The 15,522-nt window shown below is 40.7% G+C and overlaps 1 protein-coding gene across 1 annotated transcript in view; it reads left to right on the forward strand.

Moving 5' to 3' along the window:
• Window positions 1–626: 626 nt before the first annotated feature.
• Window positions 627–15,522, forward strand: part of IQGAP1 (IQ motif containing GTPase activating protein 1) — a 66,857-nt gene continuing 51,961 nt past the window's right edge. Inside the window, exon 1 of the mRNA XM_026855847.1 lies at window positions 627–757. Coding sequence (XP_026711648.1) covers window positions 693–757 — 65 coding nt within the window. The 5' untranslated portion in view covers window positions 627–692. The remainder of the gene's footprint in view (window positions 758–15,522) is intronic.

Here is a 15,522-nt window from a genome sequence, read left to right on the forward strand (position 1 = left end):
TTTTTTTTTTTTTTTTTTGGTTTTTTTTTGACGTGAGACCGTTGTATTGAGATACTTAACAGTAAGAGTGGAAGGAGCAGGCTTTGTCAGTGAGGCTTTAAACACACAGAATCTGGAAGATTTAGGCACATACCCCTCAGCTTGATCTGAAGATGACAGGCAGGTGGATCTGAACGATTCCCTTCCACTTGAGGACTGGGAGTAGCACTTCCCTCTTTTTATAGACACGAACTGTAAAGATACAGAAGGGGTTATACGATGTGAATGTATGTTGTCTGTCATTAGTCTTGGACTTCCAGAGTTGGAGGATAGATGGAGGGACGCGTGGTCACTGATGTGCTTTTGAGGAAAAGGCAAAGCTAGAAGAAAACAAGAAAATGAAGGACAGTTTCTAAGAAATTGGAAGGTGGAAGAAGTTGGATCACAGATTGAGGTCAGAAAGAGGAAAGATGACAAGTTTAAGTGACAGGGAAGGAAGAATAAGGAAACCAGGTCTCTTCTCTTGCATGTAAAGAACAGCTATATTTGGTCTCTTGTTTTTCTGACTCAAAACCTGTGATGAGTTTCTGTGGCAATGTTTGGATCTGACTTTTGGGGTACCTGTTCAGTTACATTCAGTCTTCCAACAACCTGAGAATGCGTTTTGACTATTTGCAGCTGTGTTGGATAACGAGAGATTAACAGCAGAGGAAATGGATGAAAGGCGACGCCAGAATGTAGCCTATGAATACCTTTGTCATCTGGAGGAAGCAAAGAGGTAAGAATAAGTGGTTTTGAAACTGCTGATGCTTTAAAAGAGGTTGTGAGATTTGGTAAGGGGAGTAATTTGGATGCAGCTTACCTCTCGTCTGTGTTTCTTAGTGGCTTAAATGGATTAATCTTAAAAAAAAATCCAAACAAACAAAGCCCACCGAAACAACCAACCTCTGATGTGCGTATCAGATATGTTCTTAAAGATTTTTTTTTGACAAGGACTCCGCACCTCTAGTGCTCCAGTATTCCTAGTGCTGGATGGGTTCTCCCTGTCATCCAACATGAGTATGTCTTGCTGCAGTTTTACCTCGCTGCTTCTCAGTGAACATGAAGAAGAGGTTATTCTCTTTCTCATAACTGCAGCCTTCTACAAACTTAAATTGTAACTGTGTATTTCCCTTGCACTTACCTTCTTAGACTGAAAACCCTATTCTTTCATATTTCTCTGTGGGTCCTGTTTAACAGATCTGTAGTACTCTTCCTTGGATTGTTCTGACTTCACTCACTTCCTATCTTTCTGAAAGTGTGCTGCCAAAGCAGAGAGAGGCTTTCCAGCAGGGCTGTTTACATGCATACTTGCAAGAGCACAGGGATTGTTTTGTGTACCCTGATAGATAGGCCAGTATTGCACATTGTGGCATGGTATCTACATTTTCATAACGGTATGATGTGGTAGAGTTCTGTTGTCTTGCAACCCTTTTCCTTGAAGGTGTACTGCTGAAATTTGTTCCGCGTCCTGTACTTAGTCTGTTGTATTTTCCTGAGTGTGTTACCTTTCACTTGATGCTGCCTAATTTGTTTTTTCCCCGATCTTTGTTTAATGTGTTGAAATAATTTTGATCTTACTGCTGTCCTCCACCGTGTGTGTAGCTTTTGTCATCTCTGTGTTTAAAAGCATGTAGGCATGCTGTAGTTCTTCATTCAGACAATTCTTCAGAAAGTATGATCAGAAGATGCTATATATCTGCTATTAAAGGAAAAGGAACGAACATTAAAAATGGATGCATGAAGTCTTACTGTTGGTGTTTTTAAAATCTTTTTGCTAACATTCAATCCTATATGCTGTACGTGGAGAATAGGAACGAGACAGACCAGTTTTCTTCTGCTTCCCTTCATGACACTTGGTTTTTTTCATGCCTTTGTCTAAATTGAATTTTTTACTGTAACTTAAAATGGTTTTTGAAGCTGAGATTGAGACCAAAGACAGGTTTTCAAGAACAAGATTAGAGAAAAAGGGGCAAGGTAATGTTTGTTTTGGTGACTCCCCCTGCCCCCAGCACTTCTGAAAGTAAGGCTAGTGTTTCAGTTTGCATTTTGTAATTAGTCAGGAGATGGATTGTGAACATTTTGTAATTAGTGAGGAAATGGATTGTGAGCTCAGACTTTCCTTGTTCCCGCAAAGATCTAGGCAAACTAGCCAATGTATGTGCCACAGAAGATCTGGAGCAGTAGAAAAGTACAGACCATGCATAAAAACGTTCGAAATGGTCAACGGCATGTTTTGTCATGGCTCACCAAATACTTCAGTCTGCCCTTGTCATTCAAAAGATGATATGGATTAAGAGCCAGAAAACCTTGTCTTCCACTGGCTGGGTGATGAATTTTGGATAAATTTGTGTAAGCCTTCCCCAGCAAGACAGACATGTTCCGCTGCAGTGATTTTACTGTGGAGGAAATGCTGAGTTTGTATGAGTTCGGTGCTGTCAGAGTATAAAGAAGGATTTGACTCCAGGATTTTAATAGTTTATGCTGCCTTATCAAGAATATATTGTATATTTTCGAAGGGGAAGGGAGCACTCAGTTGATGCTATAGTCTTTCAGGTGCTTCATAACAATTGTCACTACTATAGATTCACAGAAGCTGCTTAGTTCTTAGGAGATGATAATTTTCTGTCCATATGGATTTGGATGAGGTTTGAAGTAGTGAGAAAGATCTGACTATAAAGCAAAATCATTCCTTCCCTTTGAATCCAAAGTCTTTAGGAGCAAATGCTGGGCCACAGGGGGAGGCGAGTTGTGCTGTAGTCACTGTCTGTGCTTGAAGGAGCCCCAGGTCTATCACTTGTGACTCTGTCATTGGCCTCAGAGTCAATGCTTTCTGAGATTCCTGTTCTCTGTTCAATTCGACATCCAGATTTGCAAAAAAATCCACACAAAAATGTTTAACACCGCGACAGTTTTAATATTTTTATTAGGCTCTTGCTTAATCATGGGGTCTTACTCTTCAGATAAATCATCTTTGACTCTCAAGTTTCTTGTCCATCTTATCTCAGCCTGTGAGTATTGCCTTGATACTGATGAGGCTGAGCAGCTGGGCATTTGATTTTGCCACACCTTGTCAGAAACAAGATGTTTTCACTGTGTTGTCTCTGGATGAGTCGTCCAGTGTTTCAGATAACACTGCCAGTGTGCTTTGTGAAGAATGAAGCAACAGCTGCATCCCTCACAATGCAAGTGATGGTGTTACAGCCTTCCTCCTATCCACCTTGGCAGTCAGAGCATGCACTTGTTAAGTGAAGAGCTTGAAGAGCTTCAAATACACCTTTTCCAACCCTCAACCCATGTGTGCTTAGGGCTGGCAGGGTGTGAGACAGCTGAAGAATGCCCCCTCCTCCTCTCCCCTGTAAACATATTATATTACATTATGCTATCACGTTTAGACACTGTAGTTTATATTCAGTTTTTTTTTTTTAATAATGTAAAGGCCCCTAAAATTATGTGAGTAATAGCATGCTGATTTGCATTGCATCGGCATTGTCAGGGGCTTGCTATCCCTTTAACCAAGCAATGGATACGGAACCTAGAAACAGAAGTGAATGCTGAAAGAAGAAGGTATGGTGAAAATCGGCTAACACCTAATTTCATACTGAAATGAAAAATCCAGAAAAGTCTGGATTTCTGAACTGTCTGATGTAACAGCACATGTGCAGTAGCTTTGAGTATTTACTGAAGTTGTTTGGATTACCTGTCTGCTAAGGAGCATACATCAGAGGCATTATCAGAGGACTATCAATAACTTGTACTTATTTAACTGTATTCCAGCCTGGTTTGTTTTTTTCTTGAGCTGTCACTGCTGTTCTATTGTTATTTAGCAGATTTTTGACTTCGACCACCGATGTGCAACAATCTTGTGAAACAGGCATGCTTGCTAGTTGGAGAGAGCCAGACAGAGTGTGCAACTAAGTTGCTCAAGACTGTGAAAGATGTTGAAATGAAAATTGGAGCTAAAATGAAGTTTGTGAATAGAGGGACTCCTGTACTGTGCTTGGACCAGATACCTCTTCCTTGAATAAGAATGGCTGTATTGAATAAGTGTTGTTTCATACTTCAAGTTTGGTGTTTCCTATTTGGTTGGTGGTTTTCTGGGTTTTGGGGTTTATTTTTGCTGTCTCCAAATCAGAGTAGTCTAAAGAGAAAAGCTGTGGCAGTGGATGTTAAACTGTAAGTACTGCTCTGTTGTGTTGTGACATGTTGTGCTCACAAAAGGGTAAGGGTATGCTTGCCTGGAATAGAAGCAACCTGAGAGAACTTTTTGTCGTCCTTGTCTAGAAGTCAGGCTGGTGCACTATAATATTCTTCATCTGTGTGGTGTGATTGTCTTTTTTCCTACCTGAGCTCTATGTTGGCATATTTTGGCATTTTCATGATGAAATGAGCATTTAATCAGTTTGGCAAAGGCTTTTTCAAGCTTTGTCTTTCACTCTGGAATATTTTAGGTTCTCCAAGTTGGAAACTAGAATGTGGTTGGCTGTTTTCTTACCTGGCTTTGCAGGGTGATGGTACCATGCTTTTCCATTTGGGATAGTACAAAATATTTTCATTCTCAGTTACGGCCTAGCACGGTGTGAGCATTTTAGTGCCCAGATTGTATGTCTTCCAATAACTGTGTGACTTCCATTGTGCCCGAGCACTGTGTTTCTTCTCGTATGCATCAGAGATGGAATCTGACCAAGTGACCATTTTTGGGGTTTCTTGTAGAAGATGCTCCCTATTGAGCAAGAAGAGGATGCTGCTTGATCTTTATTGCTGATTTAATCTGTTCAGGATTGAAGTGTACTGTCTGTGATTTTGTGGCAACCTCTTTCTTTCTAACAGACTGGAAGATGTCTTAGTGTAAACTGATGGTAACATTGAGAGAAATTTGTATTTTGTCCTGTGTGGTAAAGTCTGAAGGGTCTTTCCCATTGATTGTTTTTCTGTAAGAATTACCTCCCATCTCTCCCATGCATGCTCTCTATCTTTAAAGTGGGGAACAGTTTTTTTTGACTGGGATGACTTGTGCATGTCTTCATGCCAAAAATAAACCTAAATTGTTTGCCAGGTGACTCAGTGAAGTTTTGTTTCCTAGAAGAAACCTAATGTTTGAAGAAAAAAAATCTGGTCTTCATCTTTCTGCGTTTCCCACTTTTTGTTTGAAAGTGTTTGGATTGATATCTTTGTCTCTTGGAATTTAGAATAGTCATCCAAGGTCTGCTTAAACAGGTTTCTTTGTCTTCAGAGGTGTAGGGTGCTTGGAAGAGTGAAAGGAAAGAGTTGTAGAGGATACCACTTTCTGGACAGATTGAACACATCTAGAGTTAGGCTTAGATGAGAAGCTCTGTAAAGCTTATTCTGTGAATAACTGTAAAGCTGGTTCACCAGTTTCTGTAAGGGTGTAGATAGCAGCTGTTGAAGGAGCTCCTGTTTGAAGATAAAATACTTAAAATAGTACGCAACAGCTTGAATCTGCTTGTGAAGATGTGATAGTTGGTCTTGTATACAGAATTAATCTCAAGAGGCTGCTTCATTGCAAACCAGAGGTTTTTTCAGAAAGGTGATAAATTGCATTGGTTCTATTCTTTTATTAACCCGAACTTGGAAAAAATGAGGGAGTTAAGTTAAAGTCTGTCTCTTATGAGCCTCTGTTAAGAACAAGGCTACAAAAGAAAGCTGGGTGCCAGTAAGGTAGTTTGAGAAAGCAGAATTAGTCTTTTTCACTTACTTTCTTACAGTTCTCAGTGTGTCTCAGATAAAATATTCTGCACACAACTTGTTTATTTAAATTTTGCTTAAATTAATCTTCAAATTAGATAAGGTAAGTTTCCTGTGTGTTTTGAAGCTGCAGAATTAGTGCACTACCTCTTGGAGGATTCTGAGGATGGAGTGGTAACAGTAGCCTGTGGAGCACAGCCCAGAGTGTCACAGTCCTGAGTGTGTGAACTGGAGCTGCAGTTAAAGAATTTTTGTTGTTGTTGTTTTGCTTTGTTTTGCTGTAAATATCAGTAACTGTGGAGTCCCTCACATAATAAGAAAGGTGAGGATTGTTTTAGGTTTATCTCTGAGCTCGTTATTTTTTTCCTGCTTTTTGTTTGTTTTCTTTTTTGCTTTCCCAGACTTAGGCAAACCTGACTTTGTGGGATGGGGTTTCTTTAACTTTTAAAGATACTTCTATCTGCATTCATATTCTAATGTCCAGAGTGTACGCAGCCCAGATACACTTTAGCATCCTTCAATGATTTATTAGCAATTAATTGTATTACTTCAGAAGCATAGGAATTTACTGCAACTTTGTGAATAACAGAAAGAGAGGATAGTGCAGTAGATCTTAAACTGTTGAGGCCTGATATGAAACATACTCTGTAGTTACGACATGTGAAAGCTCTTTTGCCTTGTGCAAAATATGTGCCTGCATCTATATTTAATCCATCAGATCATAATGGTCCCTTCTAATAATTGTTGGCCAGTATTGCATGCTGGAAAAGATCTAAAGATGTAATTAGTTATGTTCAGAAAGCATCTGCAGTAATTCAGTCAGTAGCTTGCAGTACAGTCTAAGAAAGTGTTCCTCTTATTGGTGAGGTCTTCAGACGTAGATGGGAGGCAATCTGGGGCTTCTGAATGACGACTGACTGGCATGCCCATGTTTCGTTTCAGACATATAACTCTTTTTTTGGAGTTCTTTTGTTTTTCTAACTGTAGAATGAGGCCTTTTAAACTTTTCTTCTTTTTTAAAAGCATTTATAATACTCAAGTATGATTTGACTTTTCCAGTTGCAGAATCAAGAGAGAAATAAGCTTATTCATAAGTTGAAGTATGTGTTTGTATGTGAGGAGTCCTGATATCTTCATGTATAATTCAAGTCACAGCATTACAGGAACTGGAATTTGGTTGAAAATGACTTCTATAATTGCCGCCAAAAGTGATGCCTCTAGATGAGGTGAGTGGGTCAGAATTGACATAGTATAATTTACTCTCACGTGGCATAAAAATGATTCCTCTTCTTATTCCAGGCTAATCAAAACTTTTTTCTTCATTTCCTTGTATTTCCATTTTATTCTCACTTGTAAATTTGGTCAGGTACTGTTTTTTGGGTTGGTTGTTGGGCTGTTTTGGGGTTTTTTGTGTGTGTGTGGTTTTGTTGGTTTTGTTTTTTATTTTCTTCCTGCTTCTGACAGATAGGATGCAAGTCCCATGTTAGATTCTAATCCATGAATATTTTAAAATAGTATTTTATTATCAGTAGTTGTGAGTTGAAGTGGCTGTTGTTTAGCTCTCGCCACTTCATCTGGGGCTTCTTGTCAGCTCCTGTTTGGACTTGAGGACTTATTTCTCTACAGTTCCTGTACTGTTTCGTTGATGATCTCATGCTGCTGGCAGGGAGTGGCTGTCTGGACTGGAAGTGTCTTGGAATGCACATTCAGAACTATATTTTTCTGAAGAAGTGGGTGGAGAGAGGTGGGGGGAGGACAGTGGTGGAGTACCACCATTTCTGCCTCACTCTGAATACTTATTTTATGACTCACTGGAAATAGTAATGAAAGGCAGGCCAGCAGGAGAGAAACAGCTGTTTGCACAGAATTCAATTCAGAGACTAGGGGTTTGCTGTTTGGATGGTGGTTTCTGAAGGAATATTGTATGTGATGCAAGAAGAGAGCAGCCCAAAGCCAGTAGTTGTCACGCAGCAGTTTGACGATTGGGTACTGTGGAGTGCTGCTTATAACCCTTATTTGTAAGAAATCAACTTAGTTTTGAGGGATGATAACTTTAGGGATGCTGTATCTTCCAAGCATTTAAGCCTATTTAGTTTATAATGATAAATGTGCCTTGAGAAAGATTTTATATGTGATAATTAAGTTACTCCCTGTGGTGCACGTGGCACTCATCTGAAGGCTCTTCAGGTCAAATCTTTTTGGCACACGTGGCAGATGTGATCGGATCCCCATCAGCAAGAGCAGTTAAAGTAATTTTTACCAGTTGTTGGCAGTGTTTGCAAGGGAAAAAAGATTTATCATATTTACTTTTCGGGGGTGGGGGTGGTGGGGGGAAGGATTTCAATGCCAGAATATTAATATGGTCTTTTGTTCACCTACTTGTTGCTAGGGAGGGTACATTGATCATTGGGAAAAATCTGGTCTGTTACTTGCTAATCCTTTGCTTTTTTGTATCTTTGAACTGAGAATGACTCTGTGGGTAATGAGCATGTTCTAGGCCCTTTTAGCTGTGGGCAGCACTGGTTTTCCTAGCTCTTTATTTGAGAAGCTCTGTCTTCTCCTGCACAAACTGATCTGAAGCTCATTTAAATTTCCACCTACTTCTCTAAAAGAGAACACTCCTGATGTGATAAATTTATTTCGCTTCGTTCTTGTTACCTCTCTGTGAGATCTTCTTTTGTCTTATCGGGTGTTTCCTTGATTTATTCAGAATTTGTAGAATTAGTTATTTTAGAGAGGTTTTTGTTTGGGATTTTTGCCTGGCTGTCTGTTGCCCTTGCTCAGGGCGTGCTTCTGATCTTCTCTGAGAACGTGTGAAAAGTCTGTGATTGACTGAACTAAAAATGTTTGAGATTCATATGTAGATGCAGCGATCTGCTGGAGTATGAGATCCCTCTTAATAAAATGAATAGCATGATTTGTCAAAAAAATGCCATACCTGCGGTGTTGGCAGTGCTGAGTGGTGCAGAAGCCTTTAAGCCATAGCTTTGTACGTTCTTTCAGATGGCTTATGCAGACGCGGGGGGGATGGGGGGAAGAAGTGTTGCCCTTTTGCTCCGGCCAATTTTCCTTCTGCTGCAATGGTGCTGTGGGCATGCGTGTTTTCCTTGGCACGGCTGTAGGGAACTGCAGTAGAAGGGCTGCATGGATGTGAATGGCACATCTAGATGTGGAGGCACCACACGCAGCAGGAAGGGCTGTTGGAATGACCTGTGTTTAAAAACTCCCAGATTAGCAGCTAGTCATCAAGACCCCAGCACGTTTGCATTCAGTTGGGGTATACCGTTAGGAGGCAGAGCACAGTGAACAAATCCTGGTGAGTCATGGAGGTGGTACAGGACAGAGGTAGATATCGCTGTCAGCTACAAAAGGGCATGAAAAGGCCTATCTGTAACCTGTAAAATCTGCATGCCCTTGCCAGCAGAGGAAGGGACCAGGAGATGCGAGAACCTGACATCCTGGACCTCCTAATGCTGGTTGTTGGGCCAGGTGTAATGGCCCCCTGCTGCGTGGACAGCTTGAACATCCTTGTGGTTTGCCTGATGGCTGGACAGACTTTTTGGGTGCCAAATGCTTTCTGGTGCTTGTGAGTATGAGACTAAGTGAAACCTGTTTTGTTTTCACATTTTATGTCAAATACAATCAGTAATGCTGTATTTTGCTATTGTTGGTACAAGAGTGTGACTGCATTTCCTGCTCGTCTGCCACTTTCCAGCCTCAGCAGACACTGGCTTTAGACCTACACTGAATGCAAGAGCTTTTTCTTTTCTGGGGCAAGTAACAAAGATTTCCATTTCAGCTTGTTAGATTTCTCAAAACCTTTTGAGTAGAAATTAAGAATGCTGCTTTTGATAAAGAACTGGAGAAAATTGTGAACCAATGGACAGGCAAAACATGCTTTAGGAAACACATCTTGCTCAGTAGAACATTTCAAATTACAGTTCTGATTTTGTGGTGATTACAGGTGTAATTATAATGGTTGTAAATGTACCTTATTTATTATGTCACACTGATTTGAGCAGAGCCCAGTGTGTTCATAGGTATGATTTCAGATTTACTTGCTTTGGAAGACTTAAGGGGGCTGATCTTGAATACTATCTCTTGATGATGATGATGATGATCTCGTTTCCCAGGGGGATGTTTATTACACGTGTACTTGAATATGTTCTTCCTTTACCTTGGACACCTGCTGTCTGGAATGTGCTGGTGTCCCTTGGTCCACTTTTGTGAGCCTTGTTCCTGTAGGATGAGTTGACAGGCAAAAGATGGTAATGTTTGAAATTCTGTGTCAGTGCAGGATAATAGACAAGATGGGGGAAAGCCAGTGATACATTATGCAAATACTGACCCTGAGGGTGAGCAAACCTGGTGGGGAGTTGGGGAAGATTGTTTTGTTGTTCTGAGTGGAATGCTTGGTATTCTGAAGGTCTTTGTGTGATGTGATTTGTCATTTTTGTAGGTGGCTGGTTAGAAGTGTTCACTGGCTTGTTTTCAGCTTCTGATGGCAGTTACGCTGTGATCACTGACATTCGGTTTGACAGAGGGTTCTGCCCTCTTCTTGCAGTTTTTCTACTCTCGACCAAATTCTTGCCAAATTTTCCTGTTACAGCAGCTGCATGAATAAGATGTTATTGCAACCTCTATTGCTTGAGGATGATGATGTCATTTACTGCAAGATGCACTTTTTGTCTGTACATTGATATGGCAACAGGCAATGGGAGAATACCCATTGGATTACTTTGAAAGCATGAAAAGATCACCTTGTTTCAAGAATTTGTACCCACAGTGTGAGTGTGCACATGGACATCATATCTTGGAGATGTGTTTGAAGAAAGATCTTGATTTTGGGCAAATAGCCAGCTTATTTCATGGTTATGAGAAGGAGATGTGTAAAGCAGTCTAACTGTAAGACAGCCTAACAGCGTTAGTAGAGCACAGGTTTAGACAGGCTTATTTTTCGAATTAAAATATATTGGTATAGTATACAGACAGTGTTGCAAAGACTGGAGTATAATATCATATGCACCTGGAAAGAGAATCAAACTTTATGCCTCTCCAGTCCACCTCTAGGTCTCCTTCAGGAGGAAATACAGTATATTCAGCTTTCTTGAAGAAGGAGACAACACTCTTCTGAAACACAATTGGTAAGGGACCACTAGAAGTAAGCAAGGAGTGCTGGGGTGCTGACATGCTGAGAAGACTCCTGTGGTTCTGACCCGTGATCAAGAACTCTGTGGCCAGTGCTCCCAGACATGAGGCTCAGAAGTTTGCACTGAGTTTCTGTTTGCAGCTTTCCTGCTAATGAAATCGGTGAGGAGTGCAATACGCAGAATGTGACATGATCCTGTGAACAACTGAGCTTCAACCAACACGTGGCATTGCTAGCAGACTGATTACAAGTGGTACTGGTTACCTTTTTGCTGTTAGTGTTACGTGCTTTATTAGAGTTCTTAATGGCTGTAAGTACTGAAACAGTGGAAGTGACCACCAGGTACAGACCCAGAGGGTGTGTTGGGCCGCAGTCTGGTCTCAGAGTTGAAAAATGTCACTGGCTAGATCTGTGTACAAAAGGAAGAGTCAGTGTCTTGAAATTCTAGGTCAGCTGAAGGTTAGCAAAAGTTATTTCTGGTCTCTGCAAATAATTAATTTTAGCTTGAAATTACTACTACTTAGTGATGATCAAGAAGTGAGCTTTCCTCATTGCTTGATAAAGAACACCTTTTTTGACTGTTAATGCCTTTCTGTGTTTTCTATGCCATGTTCTATTTTCTTTTTGTGCTGGAACATACTGCATAGTAGTCCTGTCATGAAATGAGCAGTGTTCCTTACAGGTTTTGTCCAGTTTTTAACTTGTCTGCTCTACTATTTTTGTTTATTGAATTGAGTATTCTTGCAAAAATGTATGGAGAGATGGGTTGCTAGTTATTCCTCAGGCTTATGTATAATCAAACAGAGTGACGTTTTTGGCTTTTTTTCCACTGTTTTGGGGCTAGCCAGACTTTCAACGCTGTTGCAAGTGTAAGAGCAAAATACATGTGTGTAATCAGTGTTAAGTTTCTGCTGCGTCTAAACTCCAGTTCTGCATAAAATTTGCCTATGATACTACTGAAAAATGTGACATCTTTGTGTAACTTGTCAAAATCCTTGATGATGCTGTATTGGGAAAGAGTAAACAGGTTGGTAGTTGAGATGACTGATGTTAATTTTTTCCAATCCTTGCTAATGGAGCAATGTGTCATTTAGAAATTTGAAGACAGCATTGTTCCAGAGACTGGCTGCCTGACAATACCCAGTGTTACATTTTTAGTGTCCCTGTCTTCTCAAGGAAGGCCTTGCTCTAAACCAGCTGATGGTAGTACTTGCATGTAGATATTCAAGGATCGTTTTGGGTGGGGGGGAGGGGGATCTGCATTTCATAGCAGTAGGACAGACTGGTTAGAAAGGTGCAATTACCACTTTAATTTGAGCTAGCTTCAGTAAAATTGGAGGGTCAGTATTACCTATGCGGCCATGTGATTAAATTTGAGTAAGGAATTAATTCTGGGTTAAAAATTATCTTTTCTGTGCTGGAGAGAGGGAGGGAGTGTAGTGGAAACTGCTGAAATAGCAAAAAAAATGTCAAGATTTCTGTGGAAAGCTTCTTGATGACCTATTGTTTCAATCCCTAATGTCTAAAGAGAGTAGAGGTTGCTGCCTCTCGACTAGGTTCCCCCCTGCCCTGTGAGACTTGAGAAATGATTTTCTCTTGTTCATCTGGAAATTCTTCATTTATTTCTGCCTTTTAAGGATGACAGGTGTTAATTTTAATATGAGTATGTGAGCTTTTAAATGTAAAAGGTACTGCATAATGCTTTCTGAAAACATGGTTTTGTCCTCTGGCCTAGCAAATGGTTAAGCAATGCCGCACCGAGGGGAGCGTTATTGTATGTAAATTGTCCTAGTTTTGTATTTACATTAACACCCACTTAGGAATCTGTTGAAACAGGTATGAGACATTGAGACAGCTTATGTTCTAATTATGGGCTATTTATCTTCATTTATGGAGATGCTTAAACAGAACTCACTGCCTCTACCTCCTTCCTTAGGGCATTTAAAGGGTTCAGTCCATGTCCCTTCTACTTTCATTTTAGGGCTTCCTAGGTTGAACAAAGCGGATCGTGTTCTTTCGTTGCCCCAGTAAGCTTCTTGAAGAGGGTATTATGAACCCTGTTGCTAGCATTTGGACTCTTCCAGGGTTTGAGTAGCTCTGCGTCCTCTCAGGAGTCTTTGGTTGTGATGATCTAAGGCATGCAAGTGATGTTACAGAAAGCTCTTGCCCCACTCAGAAGGAATGGGGTAAAAGGTTGCTTGTGGGGGCGGGAAGAGTTGGACTAGATCTCAAGAGGTCCCTTCGAGCCTCAGAGATTCTCTGAAGGTTGCGTTGAAGGAGAACAAGAAATGCAGCCATATGGGATGGGCGAAGAGCATGATGTGAATGATAGTGTTTGACTTGCTTTACAGTATCTTATGGGTAATGGTCAGGAATGTCACGTGTTCTCTATCACTCAGTAGTTATCTGCATTTTGCTAGAACTTACAGTTCAGGAAGAACTAAGTGTTTTGAGAGGAAAGCAGCAAAATCCAGGAAAATAGTAGTTTGCAGAAGAATGTCTTTTTTGTAGCTCACATACGGAAGTTGGCCAGGTGTTCCCAGGAAACTTGTCTTCCTGGTAAACGGTACTCCTTGTTGCTTTTCCAGGCTCCCTGTCCTGCTGTGGGTTGCAAGCCCCCGTTTTCTTGAACTCAGGCTGTGCACCACAGTGTAATGGTGTCTCATTTGGGATTTAAAGTGCTCTCCAAGTTTAACTGCCCTTGATCCACAGGTCTTCATTTGCACTAGAGACTTCTTTGAGAACATTCTGTTCAGTAAGCTGTGGCAACCAGCTTGATTTTTAATCCCTTTAGGAGAGTGTTTGCATTCCTACTTATAAAATTAACCCGCGGAATTATGACAGTCTAAGTCACAAACTATATTTATGTCACATTATTAGGAAGCATGGTACTAAGCCTCTTAATATAGGAGACTTGCAGGAGGCTTAATATAGGAAAAGCCTTCAGGAAAGCTAATGCTTTACAGGCTAAAACAAGGCTCACATTAGCAACTTCCTATATATACTTTTTCCACTTCGAAGTTGTTACTTAATATTTGAATGCACTATACCTGAAGTACTAAATGTAAGGTCCATAAGACTTTTTGAAGTTACTGATGCTCTTTTCACTTGGACTAGAGGGACCGAGCATCCTTTGCCTTGTGTAAGCTTCTCTAATATGGGGTATTTTATTTGGAACTCTTCTGATATGTAGCTGCCACCATCTATGGCTTCTGTGTGTCCTGAGTGGTGGGGTTTTTTTTTGCCTTCTGCACTTCCATCCATCTGCATAGAATTTGTAAGCTGTTCACATTGAATACTGAACTCCTGTCAAAACCTGTTGAACTGGTTTTGCTTTCTGTAACTTGTACTTTGACTCAGTTCCTTACCACCTTAACGTGTCCTTCAGGTTGTATTTGTTTTCTGTACCTTGCAGGCTTTGCGTAAACAGTCTTCCTATTGCTTTCCCGAGTTAGATGACAAGGAACTGCAAGGAAAGATGCGAGAGAACATGGCTGTGCATCATCTGGTGTTTGGTGACTTTCTCATATGTGAATAGAAGGCCCAAAGAAGGGCCATGAAGATGATAAAACTGCTGGAGAACCTGTTCTAAGAGGAGACACTGAGGGAGTTAGGTCTTTTCACCTTGGAGAAGAGAAAGCTCAGGGAAGACTTCATCACAGTTTTCTAGTACTTAAAGGGCAGCTACAGATTGGGAAAAGGCTCTGTCTTCACAAGGAGCCATATGGAGAGGATGAGGGGCAATGGATGCACCAGGGAGAAGTTTCATCTTAATACAGGAAATAATTTTTTTTTTTTTTGTAGTGAGAACAATCAACAACGTCCCCAGTGATGTTGTAGAGTCCCCATCACTGGAGTAGGTTATCAAGACGTGACTGGACAGGGTGCTAGATAATCTCATCTAGGCTTGCTTTCCCATGGCAGGTTGGACCCAATGATCTTCTGAGGTCCTTTCTAACTTTGCCTGTTCTGTGGTTCTGTGAATAAATCAGGCAGTGGGGTGAATTACCATTTCCAGTTAGTCAGGTGCTATCAAAGGGTACATAAATCAGTCCTCTGACTTCTCGCAGCTTTTTAGAAAAGCAAGTAGAACCCACAAAGAGTGTGTGAGACTTGAGGCTTGGAAATGTCATTTTTATGTACCTTTCCAAATAGTTTCAAGTGCTTCTCCAGAATACAAAAGGATATTTCTTGATTTCTGCAGAGTATCCGCTCTTGGGGGTGAGTTTTTCTCCCTCTGCAGAAATCAAGAAATATCCTTTTGTATTCTGGAGAAGCACTTGAAACTATTTGGAAAGGTACATAAAAATGACATTTCCAAGCCTCAAGTCTCACACACTCTTTGTGGGTTCTACTTGCTTTTCTAAAAAGCTGCGAGAAGTCAGAGGACTGATTTATGTACCCTTTGATAGCACCTGACTAACTGGAAATGGTAATTCACCCCACTGCCTGATTTATTCACAGAACCACAGAACAGGCAAAGTTAGAAAGGACCTCAGAAGATCATTGGGTCCAACCTGCCATGGGAAAGCAAGCCTAGATGAGATTATCTAGCACCCTGTCCAGTCACGTCTTGATAACCTACTCCAGTGATGGGGACTCTACAACATCACTGGGGACGTTGTTGATTGTTCTCACTACAAAAAAAA

The sequence above is a fragment of the Athene cunicularia genome (assembly GCF_003259725.1).
Source record: "Athene cunicularia isolate RWA chromosome 10 unlocalized genomic scaffold, athCun1 chr10_part1, whole genome shotgun sequence".
NCBI lineage: Eukaryota > Metazoa > Chordata > Aves > Strigiformes > Strigidae > Athene > Athene cunicularia.